We start from the raw sequence: 25,540 nt of genomic DNA on the forward strand, positions 1-25,540 counted from the left end.
TGTTTCAAATATGGCAATGCCAATGGTTCTGTATATGGGTATTTTTTTCAATGGGAATGCTTTGTTTAAAATATAAGATGGTGTTGTTAAACAAAATGCCATATCCATATACATATATATTATTCTCTTTTAATATAGATGTTAGAATTCCTGGACACATTTTTATAGAAAGCCTGAAGAAGGTGGTTTGGACCTGTTACTGCCACCGAAACGCATGGCCTTTGGTCGTCTTTTGTATCAGATTGATGTATATTTCTCTGTGATGCTATTTAAAGAAATGTTTTTTAAGCATACAATATGGTTTTAACTGTGAATTAAATATCAATGTTGACTGATTAAATTGTACACATTTTGATACACTAACCTGCTTAATGTGCATTGTAGGAAAACTTTTTAAATGTTAGATTGTATTTTATCTTATGATTTTTATTAATCCTTGTTTAATGCATCTAATTTATTTATTTTAGAAAAAGGTTATTAACGTTTTGCATTCACCTTGTTAATAAAGCATTGATATACTGTCCTTTTAGCGATTGCTATAGTTTTTATAAGAATGAGGTGTGATTGAAATATTGGTATGTCCATTTTTCCTTTCAGAATATTAATATTGCTTTAAGGATTTTTTAACCTTAAAGCAATAATGTGGCTTCAAATCTTTAAAATATAGTTCTGCAATTAGCACGATCGGATTTAAGATTTCTGGTCTTTGAAATAAGAGTGATCAGGACATATTCCATAGAGAATGGTTTGACAAAAGTCCAAAAATAACACTGCGTACATAGCAAAGCAAAGAAGCAATCATTGAGTAAAATTAGGAGCAAAACTCATTTAGTGAATCACGAAGCTATGGCACCTTCCTTAACCAGCTTCGCCAAAGGTAGGAATTACATTTTCTCCTATTGTATATTCATGGCTTACAACAGCTTCTTATTATCCTAACTTATAACAGGGACACAGTTGCACTCGAAAAAGATGTTATTGTTCCACCTTACTGTATTTTCTCTGTGGCCCACTACTCGTCACTGATTTTACTTACCAAATTAATAAATCAAGACTATTTTAGGTTCCTTAAAAAAAAAATCTTATGTTTGCAATCCTAATATATTTTTTTCTTTTTTCCATTAGCTTGTTGTAAATTCATTGGTATCATCAATTCCATCAATTTCCAATGTAATGCTTGTATGCCTTATTTTTTGGCTGATTTTTGGCATTGTTGGTGTTCAGCTGTTTGGTGGAAAATTCTTTGCATGTTTCGATAAGAATGGAATCCGCCTTCCCATAACGATTGTGAATAACCGTACAGATTGTGAAGCCAATTTTAACAATGGATATTCTTGGAGGAATTCAGAAACGGGCTTTGACAATATACTTTTCGCATATGTGTCACTCTTTCAGGTGGTAAGTATAATTGTGCCAGCTTTCAGCTTCCCAAATGTAATGTATAGTTAATGTTATTGATGGATTAAAAAATAAATATTGTTATGGATGAAATTATGAATGATGTGCGGTAGTAACCGGGCGCATGTAGTAAATGTGTGAGTTAATTGTGCTTTTATTGTGCAAACATACACTGCACATCTCTTTAGATCAAATGTTTAATAATATACCTTTTTTCTGTTTAAATTCTCTCACACATGCACAGGTGAGTATGTATCTTGGTGGACGTTTACAATTAAACTATAGAAGTCACAACTTTGTACTTCAATGTCTCATGTAACCCATTACAAAGCCATACATTTCTGAGCCTGTTTGGTGAATACAATATAATTGAACCTTTACAGCTGCTCTTGAGATTGTACAATGTCAAAATTGTATAGGTAGAGTTAATGATGCATATAATGTCATTTTATTTAACCTTGAGACCACAGTTTGACTGTCTGTTGATTGTATCACCCAAGGGAGTCACCCCCTTCCACACTTGCTTTTTGTACCCTGTACAAGCATGCAGTGAAAATACAAATAACATACAAATGTGTTTACAAAAGAAGTTCTAATACTTCAATATATCAAAATTCCTATGCAACTCTGCATAGGAGATATCAGCCCCATAATAAAGACAATTTACTTAGTTTCACCCGGGGACACTGGCAGCTTAAAAAGCAGTCACAATATCTGAGTTAGTTTCTGGAGTGGCTAGGTGAATTCGACTTCTATTCCAAATGTGTCTGACCTTCAGTGTCACTGGTAACTCTACACCTGTTGCGCTACTGGTTATTCAAGTATTTTTAACTGTAGTTGCATGGAGTTACTACTACCAAATCCAAGACACTTGTACTGAGCCCCTTAAGGGTGTTGATTTTGGCCCAAAACCAACTCCTCTTGTAAGGCTCAGAAAATCTTGCAACCCACTACCAACAGTTGTTGCTGTGCTGATCCACCACTGCTAACTGTGAAAAAAGTCTATGCAGGTATTGTGTTTATACAAGTAACGTATCATAAGAGATAGTGCTATGAGTGCTGTGTCTCAGTGAAGAGCCTATCGCTACAGAGCCACTTCACCTCCTTTCTTTTCTTGATGCCATATTTTTTGCCTTAAAACTTCCCATTGCCCCCTCCTTTTTTTAACATCTGCCCAAGATCCATTGTGTGCACACTGAGGCACCAGGCATCAAAGATGTGTTGATGAGTATGCTGCCTCCAAATGAATACTTAAGTTCGCCTACTTGCCTTAACCCTTTACTGAATCCTGAAGGGGTACTGATTGTTGTGTGTCCATTATTCCCACCTTCTGAGACTTCTTTAGATTCCTTTACCGGCTTTCTTGGTTTCCTATTATCTTTGTCTTCTCACATGGTGTTATGTACTTGCTGCTCCTGCTGCTCATGACACTGAATCTACAGAGCTAGGCTGACTTATTATTGCCTACTCTTGATGTACACAGCCTGTCTATCTGGGAAGTTGCTAGCAGATCTGGGTACCAAAGCTAATTGATGTTTGATATGTTTCTTTTCTTTATGATATGCCAATAAAAAGATTCAAACACAGATATGTGTTGTTAGACCACTTTCAAAACTAACAGAGACATGGTTATGCTTTTGACATTGGTCTTTTCAAGATCTACAATGTAGGAGACGAGCAGCAACATACATTGTTTCCTTTATCACTTCCACAGAGCCACAGCCAGCCCGCAAAGCTGTGGGATTTGAGCATCTTCTTGCTTCCTGCTGTCAAGAGGGTTGAAGTGAATCTAAGCACTGGTCAAGAAAGCTTGAAACACCTAGAATATTCCTTTGCATCCAGAAAATCTTTGATCTGTCCTAGAAAGCCAGCCATACCCCAACCGATCTTGGGAAAAATAGAGGTGACTAGGACCTGTGGGTAGGCAAGGTCGGAACCAAGGATGGATGCATTATGATAAAATGCAAGTATTTTTCCCTGGTTGTTTCCAGTGCTCTATCTGGTGGAGGTTTAGGAAGTTCATATAGTTTTTTGGTAGGGCTGCCACCCTTGTGCAAAGACTTGTATTGCCAGGGTCTCTGACTCTTAAAGTGTCGCAGGGATTCTTCTCCTACACATAATTGTGCACAGAGACCCAGGACCTCAGTGATTTGGGGTGTACCAAAAAACTCACCTTAGTGCCTGGAAACCCTAACCAGCTAGCATCAGTGTCACATAAGCTCTTCGTCCTATAGCAAAGGAACCAATGATTAGACAACCCAGAACATGCAACTTAGGTTATACTCAGGAATGGTGGGAAGCAAGAATACTCTTTCATTATACTCTCATACCAGTCCACAACAGGAGTAAAAAAGAGACATGGAAAGGTTCAAATATTTATTTTAATGACATGCTTTAAGATGCAGTATCTTTGCTAACCCATGCAGACATATAATTAGAAATATTATGAGCAGCATTGTTACAATTCCATAAAACACAAAGGGAGAAATCATATTACAATGATGGTGAAAAAGGTCCTATAGCGCCTAGTAAATCACCCTCCCTAGCTAGAAACTATATTTTATAAAATATAGAAGGTCTCTTAGGCTTGTTTGGGGGACCCCATGCATCCAAGATCAGCAGGTGTGAATCACATCAGGATCTGCAAAAGCTCTCTGTCTCTTTGGAAGAATGGGCTTCTTCCAAGTGTCTGAAATCATGCCTACAGTGTGATATTAAAGACGCCAGAATCACGTTGGTTTGCAGCTGCATATATGTTATGGCTAGAACGTGAGCCGATCAGCCCGGACAATAGCTACCTTGTTATGATAACCTTGGAGGCTTTAACATTCAGTGTGCAGACTAGAGTCACGATGTAAGTCTAGGGATGCTGAAAACAAGCCATTCTCATATGAAGCATTTCATGCAGCCTAACTTACAACAGTTATATTGAAGGTCGTGTGCAAAAGCGGCAAAAAGGAAAAATGGCGTTTAAACTTCAAATAAGTCTATGCTAACTTCACAATGTGCGCAATAAAGCCCAGCCCACACTACACCCTCCCTTGATCGGAGAACGGACAATAGCGGGGGCAATTTCTAGAACGCAGAGTTCAAGTTCGAATAAGATCGAACCAAGTTCAACATTTTGCCAAAGTGGATAATTGGGAGTACAATCCGAATTAGTAACCCACATTTTTTTTTAAATCCATCAGGGATGTATAGTGTCAAAACACATTTAACTTGAAAAGTGAAAGAGAAAAAAAGTGAAGGAAAAAAATAATCAGTCCTTTACGTGTCTATGAAGCAGAAAAAAGATCATAACTTCAATCCAACAGAGTATAGACACAGTACGTTGCAACCGCCTCCAATAGGAAGTTGTTGTTATCGACTGCGAACATTTCAGCCACCCAATTCAGTAAAGGAAAACAACACACATGTTCTTCAACAGCCGGAGGTTCTAGCACCATCAGAGGTCAACTCGGGTTTTCTTCAAGATAACTGCGTGCCAGAAAGTCATTGGCTGCAGTCCAAATGTTCCAATTGCCTAGGACTCCATGAGCCGCTGCGCAGGCCATAATCCAGACTCCAGAACAGTCTAGTTCATGAGCAACTAAGAGACTCATTAGTAGATCATAATCAGGGTTAGGAGACACCGTGTTGCGGAGTCACAATTCCAGGGCCCATTCAAATCTGCAATCCAAGCAGTGGAAAACTGGCTGCATGCATGTAAAGTAAGAGAACCAGAATGATAAACCATATGTTACACTCAAGAGTCACCAGAGGTAGTGATCCATAGTATTCAAGCATCCGGTTATGAAGTTGGAGCAGCCGGGGCAGACCGTCTTGGGTCACAGAATGTTCTACCATTTTGGAGTAAGCAAATTAACAGCAGTACACTGGCATTCAAAGCGAGAATTAATGGGAAACGGCCAAAGACTCTGGAAGAAATAGAATGAAAAAATGGCGGTATCACACCAAATATAGCTTGGAATTAAGTCACAAGGCCAGAACTTACTACTTTAAAAAAATGTGCCAAGCCTGTGGTCGATGAGGCATCAAAGATAGTGTGAATACACGCTCCAAAATGCAGGGGGAGATCTGTGTTTAATTAGGCGTGTACCTCAGTACGAGTATTAGCCACGTGAAGGACGAATGTTTCACGCGCAGATGTACGGGCGACTTCTTTTTGAGACAAAAGGGCCCTTATTCGACTCATCTTGTTGTGGAATGGAAGGCCAGATGGATACATCGAGCTTCGCATGTGGAGGTAGAAACAGTACATTTTTACAACAGACAACACGTTAAGAAACAGTCACTATGTATGGAATTCCCGCCAGCATACCACAGCAATCTTCATTATTCAATAATAAATAACTACCATTTGCTAACAATGTGAAAGTCGGTGTAATAGCTGGAGCTGGTGTACCTTTTAAAATGCACGCTAAATTCAGTGCTACCTGGTTGCAAGAACCGTGCAATTGTATATTCCTACAGACCAATGAGTGATCGGGTGTGGATGGCAATCATCACCTTTTAAATAAACTTCTTTACCCTCCCTCAGACACCTATAGGGGAACGGAAGAGACCAAACTTCATGGAGATTTGCGCCACCTAATGGCTCATATCTGCCTATGGCATAGTGTTACATGCATGCTTTAAATTTAAGTCACTGACATAAATTGTTGTTTAACAGTCAGAGTAAATGGTAAAAACAGTGAAGAAGTGTTCTATAGTCCTAAGGCACCTTCCCAGCCCTTAACGTTTGTAAAGTCCATGCAAACTGCATAATAGAACGCAATTGATTTTGACCATGGTACAAAACTGAGATTTCATCTTGCACAATATCAACAACAGAAGAAACAGTATTATCTAATGTATAAATCCTGGAAGAAAGTGTGTTAATGCTATTATCTACAACTGCAAGCACTTTTTCTAAATTAGCTTGATCAATAGCTCTCAACCTAGAAGCAACTTCAATTTGGGACTGCTTCCAAACGTTGTTATAAACTGCATAAATCCATCTTTTGGACCTGCCTCTTGAAGGACCTTTCACAAAATCGTTCAAATCAACATCATCAGATAATTTGGACAACTGATGCTAAGGTGGAGTGTTTAAGCCATTTCTGACATTTATTTATTTATTTTATTTATTTTGAGAGTTTTATATAGCGCGAACAAGATCTTTGCAGATAACAGAGCGCTTTACAAAGGCAGATGGAAGGGTAGGGAAACAAGGGGGCATAGTAGGGAGGTAGATCATCAAGTTCATGTACATAGCAAAATATTACGTATAGTACAGGTATGAGGTAGCAAGGCATAGTTGGAGCGTAGGCCATTAAAACGCTGTAAATAATACAGAATATTATTATTATAAAAAATATTACGTATAGTACAGGTATGAGGTAGCAAGGCATAGTTGGAGCGTAGGCCATCAAAACGCTGTGAATAATACAGACATCGAGAAAAAACTGATATGAGGGAACAAGGATCTTAGGGGCAGATTTATGAGGCCCTTGCGCCACGTTTACGCCGCTGTTGCGTCACGCAAGACGGCGTAAACGTGGCGCATCCCTACGACCGATTTACAACGTGACGCATCTAGGCAGATGCGTCACATTGTAAAGCCCTGCGCCGCTTGTGGGCGTTCCGGCGAAGGGTGGGCGTTCCGGGGCAGGTGCGCCTCTCAAAAGTGGCTGAGTGAAATCTATAAGATTTCACTCAGTCACTTTCAGGCCAATGCTGCGTCAAAACCCTGCGACTGCTTGAAGCAGGCGTAGGTCTTGACGCAGCATTGCAAAGATGGGGCACCCCCGAGCCTTGCTGGAGCTGCGTCGCGCTTGCGACGCAACTCCAGCAATGCGCCACCTTAACAGCACAGATGCGTCACGCATCTGTGCCGTTTTTGCCCCATGGTGCGCCGCATTGTAAATGCGGCGCACCATGGGTGGCGGAGCAGCGGCGCAAGATAACTGGCGCATCCCTGGGGATGCGCCAGTTATCATAAATCTGCCCCTAAGCACTTTAGTCTAATATAAGTCAAAACACACGTGCATAGGAATATATAGGCTATATCATAACAAAATACTGATAGTACTGTTCGCAATGTAAATCAAACGAATTGTTCAAGTGTATTTAGCCATAAGGATACTTTTGACTTCTTTCTTAAAAAGAATGGAGGAAGAGAGGAGCCTCGTTTCAGGAGGAAGTGCGTTCCAGATCCTGGGCGCCATTCCAGAGAAGGAGCATTTGTAAGTTTTTTCCTTCCGGAATCTTCGCGGTTTCAGCAGAAGATTGTTTGTGCTCCTGGTAGTTCTGGAACCACCGGAAATTGTCAACTTATGAGTGAGGTAGCTGGGTGATTTCAGGTGTATAGCCTTGTGCGTCATGCAGGCAATTTTCAGCTGTATTCTGGCTTCCAGAGGCAACCAGTTCAAGGATTTGAAGTCAGGGGAGATATGCGAATGCTTTTTTGATCCAGTGATGAGTCTTGCAGCCGCATTTAGTGACGCTCTGAGGGGTGCAGTTGTCGTTAGGGGGAGGCCGCAGAGGGCCACGCTGCCGTAGTCTATGCGAGGGATGACTAGAGCTTGTACTGCTGTTTGGAAGTCTTTTGCTGGGAGGAAGGGTTTCAGTTTCCTCAAGGTATTTATTTGGAAGTTCGCCCCCTTAGTAGCCTTGCTGATATGCTGCTGCATGTTGAGGTTGGTGTCGAGTGTTATGCCTAGGGATTTTGCTGAGTCCACGATGGTCGGTTGGACATTGAGTGCTGTTAGGTGCTTAAGCCATGTTTGTGCGGAAGATATTTTCGTGGGAGATGAGATTAGGAGGAACTCAGACTTCATTGCATTGAGTTTGAGGTGGTTGTCGGCCAGCCAAGATTGGGTGCTTCTGATCGTTGAATTCAGACTCAGGATGTCTGTGGGGGATTGTAACTTGAGATATATTTGAGTGTCATCAGCGTACATGTGAAAGTGTACATTGGATGCTTGTAACAGGGTGGTGAGAGGTTCCATAACAAGGTTAAACAGAGTAGGGGATAGGCAGGATCCTTGAGGGACACCTAACGATACCGGTACTGGGGAAGACATCAGGTTTTTGCTCTTGAATTTTTGAGACCTGTTGTGTAGAAAGGAAGTGAACCAACGAAGCACAGTCCCAGAGAAGCCCATTCTTGTCTTAAGGAGTTCGAGTAAGTTCTCATGTTTCACTGTGTCGAATGCTGAAGAGAGATCAAGAAGGATGAGGAGGCAGGTATTATTTTGATCTAAGATTTGGATGGCGTCGTCAATTATGTGAGTCATCGCTGTTTCAGTACTGTGTCCTGCTCGGAAGCCTGATTGGTGTGGGTTGAGGAGATCAAACTGTTCTATGTGCTTTGTCATTTGTAGTTGGACGCATTTTTCTAAAAGTTTGGCGAGAGTGGGAATGTTGGTAATCGGACGGTAGTTGTTTAGATCCGTGGGGTCGGCTGTTGGTTTCTTCAATAACGGTGTAACTTGTCCAACTTTGAGGGAGTCCGGGATGGTTCCTTGTTGTAGTGAGCTATTGATAATTTTAGTCCAGAGTGGGAGTAGCAAAGGGATGAAGTCTTTTACGGCGTTAGCAGGAAGAGGGTCAGTGAGGTGATTCGATGGTTTTAGGGTGCTGAGTATTCTGTCAATTTCTTCTTCAGAGTAGGTGTCAAAGGATGACCATGTCACATTGTTTTTTAGTTTATTTGGTGTTATGCAGTTGGGTATTGAGTAAAGGCTTACATCAATGAGGAGGTCGCTCCTTATATTGTCAGTTTTTTTGTTAAAGAAAGCTGAGAAATCTTCACAGGAAGGAGTAGTGCTCATGATGTCGACAGCTGGGGGTTGTTCCTTAGATTGAGATCGGATTAGCTCGAACAATTTACTTGGACGGTTTTTTGCTTGGTCTAGCTGCATTCTGAAGAACTCTGACTTTGAGCGTTTTATTTTCCTGAAGTATGCATTTCTCTTTTTCCTCAGAGTTTTGAGATGCAATGTCGAGGGAACTGCTCTCCAGGTGCGCTCTGCCGTTCGCATAGCCCGTCTCTCACCGTTGAGACTCCCGTTGTACCAGGGGTTGGATATCTTAGTGGATACTCTTTTCAGTTGCATTGGAGCGGCCTCATTGATTATTGAGGCCATGGAGTTGAGATAGTGGTCAGTTAGGTCCTGAACGTCAATACCGTCGGTAGGGGGGAGTAGGAGATTGCAGCTGTTGGGGGGTAGAGAGTTTGGATTGAGTTACCTCATGTCTGTTTTCCAAACTTTGGGCATGGCGAATTGCACCGGGATGAGTTTTACTTTTTCCTTGATGAGGAATGTGATAATATGGTGGTCTGACCAGTCACAAGGTTGTATTGAGTCAAGTTGAGTGGTGCCTTCTTTGGAAATGACCAGGTCGAGGATAGAGCCTTTGTCATGTGTCGGGGTGTTGCAAATTTGAGTGAGGTCAGAAGCGGTAAGGAAACTTTTGAGGCTATTAACTACTGCGTCACGCAATCATTCCAATGGAGATTGTAGTCACCAAGGTAAATTTGTGTGTTTTGCCGTCCTGCGTTGATTGATATTGTGTCCATGAGTTGTTGGGAGAAGACGAGGTTGTCCCCCGGGGGGTGGTACATGATGTGTAGTGAGCATACAGGTTTGTTCTCACTGGTGACATCAAGGCAGAAGTATTCACAGGAGGTAAGAGAAGGAGCGGTGACTTTATTAATAGAGAGGTTGCTCTTGTAAATGCAGGCGATTCCGCCACCTGTCTTGTTGTTGGACCTGTCAAGTCTAGTGATGCAGTAGTTGGGGGGGACTAGGATATCCATGATAGTATTGGAGGATTCAGTTAACCATGTTTCAGTTAGTATGGCCAGGTCAAGGTTCCTAGACAAGATGAGGTCAGCGACCTCCGTCGAGTGTTTTTGGGCCGATCTACAGTTGAGAAGTGTGCATTTGAGTCTGGGGGTACAAGGGGAGGTGGAGGGTTCCGTAGCGAGAGGGACTTTAGTGAGGTTGTTGGGAACATCTGTTGCTATGCGTGGGGTGCCTGATAGGGTTGGAGAGAATCGTGGGAATGGACATGTTCGTGGTGGCTAAGCTGTTTTGGGTTGCCGGGACATATGTGCTGAGTAGGGTGTGTATGTCGGGGTCCGATAGAGTCTTGATTGCACGCTGGGGGCGGTTGGCGGTATTGCGAGAGGGGATAGAGGTCCAATGCAAGGAGCGATTAGGATGTGTCTTGATAGTGCGCTTAGGCCTGTTGGAGGTATTGCGAGAGGGGTTAGAAGTCCCATGTAAGGGGTGCCTAGGATGTGGGGGGGAGTTGATCATTCGTTGAGAAATGGTGGTGAGGGGGGGTGCTCGTTGTGCGTGAGGAGTAACTCTTTGAGTGAGTGGAGCTCTTCTTTCACTTGGAGGAGGGTAGTCATGATTGTATCCAGCGTGCCGTTGGGAATGGGTTTAGAGTTATTCGAAGGGTAATCAGCGACAGGAGGGGTAGGGCAAATGCGGGACGAGTGGAGACTGGTCATTGCGGGGGGGCAAGTGTAGTAATGGGGAGTGAGAGTGGGGGGAGATGTTGAGGGGGGAGTGGGGACCAGGAGTGGAGGGGGGGCTAGGGGTGGGGAGTGAACTGTTGAGGGAAGAGTGGAGGCTTGGAGTGGCGGGGGTGCAGGTGGTGGGGGGGAGATGTTGAGGGTGGGGTGTAGGTCTGGCATGGGTTGAGTGCCGAGAATATGGGGGGCGCTGATGAGGGAGGAGTGAAGGCTAGGAGTGGCGGGAGTGCAGGGGGTGGGGGGGGAGATGTTGAGGGAGGGGTGTATGTCAGGAGTTGTTTGAGTGGGGGTGGGGGGGAGATGTTGAGGGTGGGGTGTAGGTCTGGAATGGGTTGAGTGCCGAGACTGGAGGGGGCGCTGTTGAGTGAGGAGTGAGGGCTTGTTGAAAATGGCAATGTGTATGTACATAAGCGGCGTTCATTTTGTGTTCAATGTACCCCTTGTTGTAAGCAGAACGGATATCGCTAAAACACTGACTGTGTTATCCCGCTAGCATAGACCTATGCACACACGTACACGACAGCCATTTTAGGTATCATGGTCCCCTTGTTCACGATCGATCATCAGCCCCTTCCCTGACCCTGCAAGCTTCCCCCATGCACCCTGACTGCCCCCCCCCGCTCTCACATGTACAAGTCATGAGCACCTCCCCTCCCGCATGACTCTGTCTCTAGGGATCACACCCCGCGCCTGACCAACACCTCCTTTCCTTCCATGAATACCCCTCCTTTGATGACCTCTTCCTCTGAACCTAATTGTTTGCACGGACCGCTGGTCATCCCTTAGCCCGAGGATACAGTTTATTGCCCACTACTGTATGCACTCGTCTTTCTTGAAAGAAGCCACTATTGATCATGGCCACCCCACCCCCTGAGATTTGATCAGACACACACATTCCAATGGAATCAGCAGAACTCTCAGCTGCGTGACAGCCCCCTCCTATTGCATGAAGGATAAGGGCCCCTACTGTAGCCACGTGTTGGAATATCTCCATACTTCACAATGTATTGATTGTAATAAAGGATGCCTGTGTGCCACAAACCTGTGTATAAAAGGCAAAGCCTCAGAGAAACTTGTTAGAGCACCTCCCGAAGACACTATGCGAGTGTCCGAAATGACATGCTCTCCTCATGAGTAATAAACTCTGTTCTTATTTTCCTACTTCCAGTGCCCGTCTCTTCATTTGGTAATTATTTATGATGGGAACGAAGAGTCGCCCTGCACCAGCAGCCTGGGCATCGGGTGCGATATGGGCTGACTTTTCTACAATTGGCGTCCCAACGCGGGGTCCATCAGCGACATAAGGTCCGGTAAGAGAGGTCCAGACGATGAGGTGAACATCTAAATGATTGGAGTATACCTGCCTTGAGAGAGCCCTCGTCCGGCTGCCGATTGAATGAACTTCACCGATTCCGAACGGACCTCTCTCAAATGACCTATTGTCCTGACTGGAATCCCACAGGAATGCTGCGGTAAAAACATGGAGAAAGAGAACGATCGGGCGCTGGAAAAAGGAAGGCGAAGAACTGTCCACATGGTCCGGTCCGGGTAAGGTCGTGACACACGACAAATTGCGAAATTGATTGATTGATTGTTTGAAAATACTAGTATTACTTATTGATTGTCTCTGAGAGATTCTCTATTTGCAAACAAGCACAGAGTCGCCATACTCTGTTTAGTCTTTGCAGATAGTGAAGGATAGGTAATGCAGACTTTTGTCCCCATTGTAATCCGTCATACCTATTTTTCTCCCCATTGATTGATTGTTTGAATCGAGCATTGAATTGTTCGAAGTTGGTTCTCTTAAGGATCTTCTCTGCCTGCAAACGGGGAAGAATAGGAATATTCTCTCTCCCTTTGCAGATAGTGAAGGGTAGGTAACGCAAACCTTTAACACGTCGTGCCTATTTCGTTCCTCATTGATTGATTGTTTGCCCGAACATTGACTGTTAGGGAATTGGTTCTTTTTGGAGGTATTCCCTGTTTGCAAATAAACGTAGGAAAATCTTTGCAAGTAGTGAAAGGGTAGGTAATGCGGACCTTTGTCCCCCGTTGTAATCTGTCATGCCTATCTACTCCCCACTGATTGATACGCCAGTTTCACCCGGACCATTTACTAGAGGTAGGTCATCTGGCCCGACCAGAGAGCACCCCTAGTGAAAAGGACATATGCAATAATAACGAAGTGATCACTGTATCCTGTTAATAGAAACTTTAGCATGAAACAACCTGGAAAGAAAGGAATAGGAAAACGAAATCAGTAGGCCACTGATGAACTTTTTATTAAATAACGAACAAGGAAACGATAACAATACTTAATGATAAAACCTATTATTGTCCTAGAAACAAGAAACGTTAGAAATAAGCCCGTAATAAGAAACCTGAAAACAGTAAGAGAAACCAAGCGTGACATTACAACGGCCACAAGGCAACGAGGCTTCATCGCCCCTCACTGCCCCAAACATGTCTGTCCCACCGCCTGCCACGCCCAATAACGGCAACCTGAGAAAGATACAAAGCAACAGACATCCGCCCCCATTCTGGAAACTTCCAAAGTGCAACAGGTTTGCGGCTACGCCCAGCCGGAAGCAACACATATAGGGCGGGTCCTACTGCCAACCGTCGGCCGGAGATCATCACATAAGGTGTAGCCGGAGGAGAGGCCGAGGCCGAAGGGACCCGGCCAAGGGGACTGCTACGACAACCCTGGAGAGTTGCAGGGGGGGGAATGTCTATGTCCTCGACCCTCCCCTCTCTCTCCCAGTCTGGACCAGCATCCATGGAGGGCCTGGGAGTGGAGAGGCCACTACACGAAAGGCCCAGGAGAGGCGCCAAGCGCCATGGTCTGTCCCAAGCATGGACTAAGGGACCCGTTCCTGGGGCCAGGGCGAAGAGCGTCCGGCCGCCATCAACCGGAGGCCCGACCCGAAAACATGCCAGGCGCCACTTCTTTCTTTTTTCTTCCATAATGGCAGCGACAACACTGGGGGGGGATGTCTTGCACATGCCTCCGACCCCCCCCCTCGTCCTCATCGCCTGGTCCGGCCATAACAAATGTCAAGCGAGACGCCGTGGGGTGCACTGGGAGGGAGAGACGGTGCGAACAAGCCTCTCCCGCCTCCCCAGGTGGAGGCTTCCCAGCTGCACCCTCAGCGCTCCAGGCGCCCGGAAAAGGGTTCTTCCACTGTGGCGATGCTACAACACCTCGCCCGGCAGGGTGGAGCCCGTCCGCTCATTTGACCCCGCGATCGCCGGTAGCTGCCGAACTCTCAAAATGGCGATCGACCTGGCAAGAGCGGGCCCAGCATGAAGGAATGGCCCGGTCACTTGTTGACTCCACCATCATAATTCTCCACGACCTTGAAGATTCTAGAGGAGCCGCGGGAGTCCCCGACCCCCGCAGATACCCCCGATGGGGAATGACTGCCATGATTGCCCACGGAACGATGGAAATGTAGCCGCAGGACGTCGGCGCTCCCATGCTGTCGCCAGCCTCAGTTTGAATGACTAGAATCCTGCAGACTACAGTTCGGATCAGTTCCGGTGAAAGCACAGTATGACCCGGTAGGAACATTGTTGCCTCCCTCCCCTTTTGATTGATGGTTCAGACCACCGATCCTTTCTTTTGCCCTTTTAACGGAACTTTTGGACTGCCAAAAGAAGCTCTGGGCCAACCACGAGTTAGTAGAAATTTAGACTATGCCTGGTTCTGCCTGACCGCACCCAAAATGGCGCCGATGCAAATGAAACTTTCAACTCCTTGTTATACCCCGATTGTTCAGCCCTGGTGTCATGAGATATGTATGCAGGGTTTTTAACCACATGGATTGATATAGGATGTGTACTGATTATATGTTCGGACAATTAATTGATTCAGGATGTGTACTGTCAGTTCGGGAAATGAATTGATATGGGATGGGTACTGGCTATATGTTCGGACAATGAATTGATATTGGGTGGGTACTGATTATGTGTTCAGACGGTAAATTGACATCAGATGGGTATTAATTGAACATTCGGACAATGAATTGTTGTTAAGTTTGGCGCATCATGATTATTGAAAGTTGGAAGCCCAGCACTCATGACACTCGCTCACACTGAAGTCTCGACATGATTTTGTTGCACTTGTCGCACTTTTAGATTATGAAATAAACGACCACCGACTCCACTAAAGTTTTTACTAATAAAGTATCCCCACATCTACAGTTCCAGCCTGCTCCGTGGCCGGCCCACGGAGTTGTAAGCCCATATTTATGCACCGACATTCTTATTAAAGATTTTCTGGAAAAAGCAAACGTAGTTGTCACGTGTGAATTAGTAAGTTTCGAATAAATGACCACTGTTTAAGGATTAAAAAGTATAGTACGCAGAGATACTGCAAAAATGAATGGTACAGGTTTTGTTGTATGTACTTTGCACATCTTTGTACGGCCTAAAGCAACCGCTAAAAGACCCTGGAATTCAGTCTATACTTTATATGCTACCTGTATCAGAAAAATTGTGCTAAAATGCCCCTAAGTCGCTCCAAAGGAGTGCCATCTGGCCTCCCTACATACGATCCGTAATACCACACTTGGGTGACCTATGCTATCCACCGGCTTCCGATAATCATCTCTCGCACACTAAAAGGTTCATCTGGGCTTAAATGCCGAATTGGCAAGAACTGCGTTCCGGGGAGATAGACCGCGTATGTAGTAAGTAAAAGCCTTTTCGGGTTTATGCGCGCTGATGTATTCTTAAATGCTGCCCCCACCCCCTTCTTTTTCCCTCTTTTCTGCAGGTCACTTTGGAACATCGGTTAAAAATACGAAAAAAGAAAATGGTGATCTAACGGACGAAAAGACGGGAAAAAGGCGTTCGATTATGGTGCCCACGCACTCCGAATAATACAATCTAAACTAATGTGCGCACATGATTAAACACCCCACACTTAACTAAATAGGGAAACGTTAAGGAAAATTCCGAGGTAAGGATTACACAAGTACCCTCCGACGGGAGGACTAGGGATATTGCCGACACTTAAAGACCTACTACCTCCTTTTCGCATCCTCATAGACAAGTAACTAAAAGCTGCCCCATTGTTCTCCAATTGACACCAACCGTTGTCTCAGCCTGGAAACACATTTGCTAAAATAACTCGAAAATACCGCCGTGAGCATTAGCTCGACCAGGTCAGTTCATGACCAATTGCCAACGGCGTAAGTGTGTACAATCAAAGCCACCAGTAAGGGCAGCCGACGAATAAAAGAGAAGAAAAAGGTCAAAAAAAAGAGCTTAGGATGACAAGGATGCACAGCATACAGAAAAGGATAATTTTGGCCAATAACTGTTTTATGTTTTGTCGTGGATTTTTGTGTATAATACATGTACTGTCTTCCCCGTCTGAGTTTGTGTGTACGTAATGTATGGATTTCCGTATTACTTAACCCCTGTTGTTCTATGTTGTGCGCGCACTGAATGGTCCATTATTGTACACGTCTCTCTCTCCCTCTCCCCCTCTCTTTCTCTCTCCATGTCACACGTGTACTGAATGAACCACTTAGAGTGCGGTCTCTCTCTCTCTCTCTCTCTCTCTCTCTCTCTCTCTCTCTCTCTCTCTCTCTCTCACCCTCTCTCTCTCTCTCTCTCTCTCTCTCTCCCTCTTTCCTCTCTCTCTCTCTCCCTCTCTCTCTCTCTCTCTCTCTCACTCTCTAAAACCCCCCTGTTCCCTCTTTCCTTGTATGGTAACGTTGTGCCCCTCCCGGCACAACACCTAATTGGGTTTCCTCGAACACAAAGGTGTTTGGAAAAATTGACAGGAACTAAAACGACTGTAACTTGCCATATTACTACCTCTCCTTTCTGCAAAACAATAGAACCCGAGTTGGTCATGAAAGAAAGGACGGGTCAGACGACTAACGTCCCCTAATCTGCCCTTTATAGGGGGACTATAACGTCAATGGCCTCCTGTTTCTCAGTTCGCTAAAAATGCAATTCCCAATGCACAGATTACTTCGCTCCTCTGCACTTAAGTGTGGATGTCCAGAGTACCCCACTTCTCCCGATCGACCCCAGCTCCCTGCCCAAAACGTCCCCGTTTCCCCCGATTAACCCCAGCTTCATGTCATTTACCCTCGAGAGCGAAATTGATGACCTTGATTAACGTTCACTCCCCAAGAAGAGCATGTTTTACGTCCACCCACTCCCCCTTCTTCATGCCGATAACGCCCCACTTACAAGAGTTAGCCGACCCCGAAGGGAGATGTAAGATTGTCGATGCTTGGGTTAAAGGGAAGGGCGAGTCTCTACATAAGGACTCGACTTTGAGTTTGATATAATACACTGTGTATAAAAGTCCAATTTCTCTCCACGTACGTCACGAATGAGCGCCGAACAGGGTTATGAATTCCATAGCAATGCACTCCTACAGACTCCATAAATGACGACTTCTGACTGTGACCGATGAACTTATCCCCCACCTACCTAGGATTGGGGACGGAATTGAGATGTATAAATGTCTTCTCCTGCCAGTTTTTCTAAAAACTTGTTTTCTACTCATTTAAAGATATAATAACCGGAGGAAAGGAGCTGGACGTGACGCACTGTCTGGCCACAGATCATGAAGCACATGTGACCGCAACCAAAGGTGGAGCCGCAGAGCAACGAGACGCGGGACGAGGCACAACTCTCAAACTCGGCAGATGAAAGAATGAAGGGCTACCTTGAAGCCCTCGACTTGCTGACCCACTCGTGCCTGAAGTCCCCGTCCCCTTTTGAGTCCGACTGATGGGCCTGCCTGCTCATTGTCCTTTGCTCCCTTGGTCTCTTGGTGTGTTCGAAGATCTGGCCCCACTCCGCCCTCTCCTCCCTCGATTATTCAACAAACTCTTTCATATAAACTTTTGACTATGGAATGGGATTTTGCCACGGAAAAAGAAAGACACGCAGGTGCCCAGCATGAGGCACCCCTAAGAAAATGAGTTAGGAAACAGGACTGTGATCTAACAGCAGAGGACTGATCACACCCTGCAACGCGTAAGGATGATTCCGAGCTGGACTTATAGCTCCACCGCCGGTGCTCAAAAGCGCCAACGAAAAGAAAACGGACTACCAGAGTCTACCAGTGGTGGCTCGTCGTTGAAAAAGACATTTTCACTAAGACCCCCCCTTCCTGAACTTTCTACCCACCCCTTGACTAGTTGCTTACATCGAATTGCATTCCCCCCCTCAATTTTATTGCTTACAAAAATGTTTCATCGGTCACCCATGTATCTAGCTTTCCAAAGTACTGATAAGACCAGAAGGTATCAGATTACTCTTAATTAATGTCACCGGAGAAAAAGTCTGAACTTGATGCTGTAATGTTTCGGAACCTCTTTTCTTGACTCCGACTAAAATATTATGCCGATCTCTAGGATTGTATGAAGAATCCAACAAATGTAAATTAACATGTAGTGCATTTTGCCTATCGCATTTAACTATGTAGAAACTGAACTTGCTTATGTAAAAAAGCGGCGACTGTTGAAAATGGCAATGTGTATGTACATAAGCGGGGTTCATTTTGTGTTCAATGTACCCCTTGTTGTAAGCAGAACGGATATCGCTAAAACACTGACTGTGTTATCCCGCTAGCATAGACCTATGCACACACGTACACGACAGCCATTTTAGGTATCATGGTCTCCTTGTTCACGATCGATCATCAGCCCCTTCCCTGACCCTGAAAGCTTCCCCCATGCACCCTGACTGCCCCCCCCCCCCGCTCTCACATGTACAAGTCATGAGCACCTCCCCTCCCGCATGACTCTGTCTCTAGGGATCACACCCCGCGCCTGACCAACACCTCCTTTCCTTCCATGAATACCCCTCCTTTGATGACCTCTTCCTCTGAACCTAATTGTTTGCACGGACCGCTGGTCATCCCTTAGCCCGAGGATACAGTTTATTGCCCACTACTGTATGCACTCGTCTTTCTTGAAAGAAGCCACTATTGATCATGGCCACCCCACCCCCTGAGATTCGATCAGGCACACACATTCCAATGGAATCAGCAGAACTCTCAGCTGCGTGACAGCCCCCTCCTATTGCATGAAGGATAAGGGCCCCTACTGTAGCCACGTGTTGTAATATCTCCATACTTCACAATGTATTGATTGTAATAAAGGATGCCTGTGTGCCACAAACCTGTGTATAAAAGGCGAAGCCTCAGAGAAACTTGTTAGAGCACCTCCCGAAGACACTATGCGAGTGTCCGAAATGACATGCTCTCCTCATGAGTAATAAACTCTGTTCTTGTTTTCCTACTTCCAGTGCCCGTCTCTTCATTTGGTAATTATTTATGATGGGAACGAAGAGTCGCCCTGCACCAGCAGCCTGGGCATCGGGTGCGATATGGGCTGACTTTTCTACAGGCTAGGAGTGGCAGGAGTGCAGGGAGTGAGGGGAGAGATGTTGAGGGAGGGGTGTATGACAGGAGTTGTTTGAGTGCAAAGAGTAGGGGGGGGTGTTGAGGGAGGAGTGGGGGCCAGGAGGGGGGCGCAGGGAGTGGGGGGAGAGAGGACACGGCTAGGGGGGGAGCTAGGTGCGGCGGGGGTGTAGGGAGTGGCGGGGGTGGAGAGATTGGGGGGTATTTGGGATGGCATAGAGTCGGGTTGTGAGGGTCAGAGGCGGTGGGTCGTTCTGAGACGTTAGTTGGAAATGAGGAGTTCTGGTTCAGTTGGATTGGGGTATGTGTGGAGGGCCGACGATTGGAGAGGTGCTCTTTGAAAGTGGGGAACAGGTTGTCGAGTAGTTCCAGGTTCCTGTCTGTGGATTGAATTAGAACAATCCCGTTATTGTAAATAGTGATGGCTGTAATGCCTGGGAAGAGTTTGGATGGAGCGATGGAGAGTGATAGTCCATGAGCGGATTTCCTGATGGTGGAGACGTTGAGTAAGGCATGGAAAGTTTTTCTCCATTGAGCTCTGCGTGCGGTGTGGAAGAAGATATCAGTGTTCAGGGATCCATTTACCGGAGAGAAGTAGGTGTCGGCAAAGGGTCTTTCAGGGTGGGACCTCAGGAGGTTGTGTTTAAAGCGTTTAGCGGCTTTTTTTGTGAGTGCAGGTGGGTAGATTATTTTATATGTGTGCTTGCCGCAGTGATCCATGTTAGGAAGGCGAAAGGTGGGTGTGGGAGAGTGAGCAGAAGAGATGTGCAGGATCGCAGATATATGCAGACAAAATGTAACAAATAACTGTAGACAGTATGTTACATAGGTCAACAAAGATAACTGCAGACCATATGTTACAAGGGTCAGAAGAGGCACTAGTGAGACAGTATGTTACATAGGTCAAAAGAGATAGCTGCAGACCATATGTTACAAGGGTCAGAAGAGGCACTAGTGAGAGAATTAAATATATGTGTTAGCAACTAGGTGCATTATAGGCATAAAAAGAGATGGGAGCAGCAAACATAGATATATTACTATATATATAAAACAATCAGATATGCGTATAATACTGCTGAAATATTGTAGCAAAAAACATATGCCCACTGCAAGTTAATGCGTCAAGTGACGCTAATGAGCAGGGTGAGTTAGGTGCAGAGTGAGTTAGGGGTAGGTAAATATATCCAAGGTACACGTAGAAGTATAATACTGCAATAAAGGCATACACTCTATCACACGGAGGTGTAGGTACATAGATATGTGAAAGTGCGCTGTAGATGACATTAGTCTCAAAGAGTCCAGATCTTACAGTAGGGTCACTTTAAAGTGGAAATTACTGGTCCATAATGGGGGTACGGCAAGGGAGATATTACTACAGATTACTGTCCCCAGACAAATTAGACAATTATGAGCAGATGTGGTAAACAATGTACTCGAGTGTGGTGATGTAAATACCTTTTTTTTTTTGCAATCACTGCTGCTTAGCAGGTTGTTCAAGATGGCTGCCAAAAAAGTATATAAGGCAGCAGTGTTAGTCCTTTGTCAGTTGTTGTCAGTATTCGGATTGAACAGTTTCCCTTTCTGCTGAGGGCGAGTTAGTCCTATTTCTGTGTTGCTACTTCCTGGTTGCTGCTTGGAGGGAGGAACGAGACTTATCTTCGTTTTAGTGCCCCTTGAACTAGTTGGAATGTATCCTCGTGGCCGAAGTAGGGGCGGTGGTGTAATTTATTGCTTGTTTGATGATGCTTTTATGGCCCCCGCCATTTTACACAAAGGAGACCATGGCGATGCAATCCAGCCGGCGAAAATCGTTTAAAATGCACATCCCCCGATAGAAAGTCTGGCGGCCGATCGCAGCGTCCCTGGACCCTCTGCAGCTCCGCTTCCGCTAGTTCTCTGTGGCATCCGGGGGGGCACATGGGGGGTGTCTATATTCGATGGGGGCGGCCGGGCTCCGTCCAGCTCCCGCTCCAGCCGCCCGACCATGCGCGGCGCTCCCTGTGAGCGCGCCCTCCCAAGCTCGAGCTGATGGTGGTGAACCTCTCCTCAGGAACTGTAGCAGACCCACCGTCCCGCCCTGGGATCCGTCGTCGGTCCGGTGCAGGCAAGAGGACCCTCCGATGAGGACCCTGCTCCAGCCCCTCTCACCAGCCGGACATCTCCGGGGCTCCGGTGCAGGCAAGAGGACCCTCCGATGAGGACCCTGCTCCAGCCCCTCTCACCAGCCGGACATCTCCGGGGCTCCCGCAAATCTCCCGCCGAGCTCAGGCTGTGCCCCGCGGCGCCGGTGGTTGCAAGTGCTCAGATGGCCCACTTGCTCGGGACACCCGGGGCGATCACGTCGGCTGTCACAGGTGGGCAGGACTGCTCCGCACTACGTTCCCGCTGTCCTACCGGCGCCTCTTGGGGTCGGTCCCTCGGGTGACGGCAGCCGATCCGAGTCCACTTCTACGCCGTCATAGCTTACCTACTGAATAGGTAGTGACAGAATAGTCACTCTGAAAACGAGGATCAACTCTAACCTGTGTATAGCCAGGGTCCTAACCCAGAAAACGATGCTGGCATGCATCTACACTTTTGTGCCACAACAGCCAACCTTGGGGATGATCCATACTGGAAATGTTAAAGGACGAATTTAGTAACATTGCATTTAAGTCACTAAGGGACCTACTGGTGTGATTGTTTCAATTAGGGTAATCTCCCAAATCAGGAAAAGACGGGCATTTAATTTTTTAGATGTAGCCAATCAAAAGCAGGTGGTTTGTGAAATAGTCGAGTTCAGAAACAACATATGGTTCGGGATGAGACATGCACGATGCAAATCCTCAGTGCCTTGCACTTGCCAATGTTTAGAACCCCAAACAGATTTAAGATCAATGGTATCTTTCCACAGCTCATAGCCCCCTATGGCCAATGGCCTATAAAGGACTTTGAATACAATAATTTAGTGTGGGTAAGTCTAATCTTGGAAGAGGACTTTTCAGTCATCTTAAAATAAAATGGCTCAGGGTTGGATTGATTAAAATCAGTAAAATACGAAATCTTTTTAAAAAGAGTTTTGAAGCTGCCTTCAATAGAAGGGGGGCAATGTTCCTACTGTGTGCAATTAACCACATTTCTAAATGTGTTTGCTTTGTGCAGGAAGTGATTTCCCTACTGTTGGTAACAAAACAAATCAGCATAGTTAGCAGAATCTAAATACAAATCTTCAGCATCAAAGGCAGCATAATATTTCAAATCAGAAAATAAAGCCACTACGGCTTGGACGTCCCAATCATCAGAGCAAATATTGTGTTTAACCACATCCCCCATTGAAACACGAAGCACATTAGGGATATTAATAACCTCTGTGGGTCCGTGGATTTGAAATTTTACAGCATCCTATGCTATCCCATCCAGGACAGGGCAAGCAGTGATATTCACAAAAGTCTGGTCCCTCTTCATTCTCTGTGAAGAGGAGTGGGGAGCCAAAGTTCCATCAATTAGTCTAATTGTAGTTCTTTTTTTAGCATAGTGTCCATTCACAAGACAGAAAAAATACACCACAAATCCAATGGACATGAATAAAAAATTGAAAAAAGCACCAGCCAAATGTAAGTCCATGGGGGAATTAAAAATGTTTTTTAAACCAAACAGCAAAAATCGAAACTTTCAAAGGAGACTTTGATGTGGTAGAGTTAGTGTCAAATGAAAAACGTGATTGATTAGCCACACAGGTCTCTAAATCAGGCATGGATAAATCTGTGGGATATGTGTACTCAGTATCATCAAGAGGATCAGCTGCTGGAGGATTCAATAAAGGATTTGTAACTGTAGGCATCTCGATGGCAACATCGGGTCTGGCTGCAGGTGTCGGAACCAAAACAGAATTTCGCATCATAGCTGGACAAGAGACCGCAGGTGTCGTGCTAAGAAGAACCGGCCACTCTGTGTACTTTGACATTGTCAATGGAGATGTACCTGTTTTCCTTTCGGCCAGGAAGTGGAGACAAAATTACTGTTCTTGTACCCTGCATGCCAAGCACAGGAACTGGAGCACTACATGAGGGACCAAACTCCTTCTTGTTTGCGTCCTTTTCTTGGACCAGTTCACCAACTCGGGGTAGCCAGCCAACTAACGGAATCTGCAAAGCAGCATCAGATGTGGAGGGCAAATGTTCCTTTGCAAGACAGTCTCTGGTCTTTTCTAGGTTCTGTAAAATATTAGAATGTTCATCTACGTCAAAGGGTGCGGCATGCACCGCCATGTCTAGACCCTCAAGGTCCGGAACAAACATTTTGATGCCAAAGAGCATTCGTATGGGGTCTGCCCACCCAGAGACCTTCTAGGGAGATTATTACGTCACAGTCTTGATGGTCAAAAAATTAAACACAGCCTGGATAATAGATATCAACCTCTCTAGAGAGAGGAAATACCTTTGACGTTCATTTTTTAGAATTTTCCTTACGAACTGAATCATTTTTACTACAACCAGGTAAGACAGAAAGAGAGAATACAGATCTTTAGTTTAACTTCTTTCCATTAACAGTGATCTCTGTATGGGTAACAGTGGACTTTCTGCTGTTTCTTGAAGGCTATAGAGGATATTTCTCATGGTCCAGTGGTGCCACTGAGTCCAAATGGGATCATTCTATACTATTATTATTGATTTGCTACCATTAACTAATGTTACTACCTGTGCTCCTTCAGGACAGGAACATGAAATTAAGTCATTTAAGCAATATGCCATATGCGATAGCCTAAGCAGCTGCCAGAACCTGATCCAAAGTTATTGCTGTTATAATCTGAAGGAGTATTTACATGTTCATAATATTAAGGCCTAAGATGGGCTGAACCCTACTCCCCTTTCTTCTAGAATTATTTAACACAAATAGTATCCCTGTCCACTTTCTGGTAGTGGAGCCAGCTTATTTGTTTCTGAAAGTGGAAGTATCTTTACATCCTGTAGAAGTAATTGGGGGGCAGATTGGGGCAGTGGAAACCTGCATAGTGTTTGCCATATAGACTACAGAGATTTGTCATTTATGTATGTAGTTGTGTTGTATCATATTTTATTGCAGAGTTTCAATGAAATATTTACAATGTAAAACAAAATGGCCAGGACAGACTTAGCCCTCCTTTAAACAGAAGTACAAAACTGTTAGTCTCAGTCTCAACTGTCAGTCTAAGTTAGACCAAATTACTGATCAAATGGTCTAGTACTACTGTAAAGTCAGCTTTATCATATGTGTTTAAAATAGACGATGAGGCTGAGAAAGATGGCTACCAGAGTCAGGGGCTCTACAACTATGAGAGACAATCTGGACGCACCCAACCTTTGCAAGCACTGGTTTTGGACCAAAACTACCTCAGAGCCTTACCAGACTGAAAAATTACCAAACATACAGAATTTACCTGTTGGTGCAGTTGTAATGTATATAGTCAGAATCTGAGAACTTCAGACTGTCAGTTCCACTCAAGATGTTGCTTATAAGTAAATATCCCTGCAATCCCAATTGATTACTTTTTGTGAATCTTCCATCAGAGGCTGTGATCTGACTCTGAATTCTACACTTCTGCCAGTCTCATTGTCTGTTCCTGACTTACCATTGTGGCTTAGCACTTTGGACTGAAAAGGTAAGTAGGTTTGCATCTGCTGGCTAAGAATGATCTCCTCTAAATCTATGCAGGGCTGTGCTACTCTGCACTGTGCCATACTACACTGCCCCAGGACTTACAGCTAGTGCAACTTGAGTACACGTTGAGTACAGGTAAAGCTTTTAAAGTAGGCAGTGTACGTAGTCAGGACAATTCATATCAATTAAACAAGATTCTGTTTGCTCTCTTCTTAGTTGTTTAATAGCGTTGATCTTCAACCAGCTTCCAACAGCCAACATTTGTTTCGTCGCATACTGGGAGGTTATCCTGGGACTTTTTCAAGGCTATATCTCCTTAGTAGAAAACCTTTAATTTGTGGTGATACTTCCAACTCACAAAGGGTTTCAGTCCAGGCGGCGTCACAAAGTCCGTATTTCTATAAATATCTAGGGATATCAGTATGTCCCTTCTCCAATAGGCTTAAATTCAAATTTTCAAAATTGCCGGATGCCGCTACTTGTGCGGTGCTGAGTACCGTACATATGGGTGGATATTATCAAGGACTGCCGATAACTATGGCTAACCTAGGTTAGCGTTAGTTTTTATAATGCTGTCTATCGCCTTT

At 44.9% G+C, this 25,540-nt stretch overlaps 1 protein-coding gene across 1 annotated transcript in view; it reads left to right on the forward strand.

Moving 5' to 3' along the window:
- Window positions 1–25,540, forward strand: part of LOC144818033 (sodium channel protein 1 brain-like) — a 488,227-nt gene that overhangs the window by 92,240 nt on the left and 370,447 nt on the right. Inside the window, exon 4 of the mRNA XM_078675065.1 lies at window positions 1,126–1,398. Within this exon, the coding sequence (XP_078531191.1) occupies window positions 1,126–1,398 (273 nt within the window). The remainder of the gene's footprint in view (window positions 1–1,125; window positions 1,399–25,540) is intronic.

Source organism: Lissotriton helveticus, chromosome 2_1, assembly GCF_964261635.1.
Source record: "Lissotriton helveticus chromosome 2_1, aLisHel1.1, whole genome shotgun sequence".
Taxonomy (NCBI): domain Eukaryota; kingdom Metazoa; phylum Chordata; class Amphibia; order Caudata; family Salamandridae; genus Lissotriton; species Lissotriton helveticus.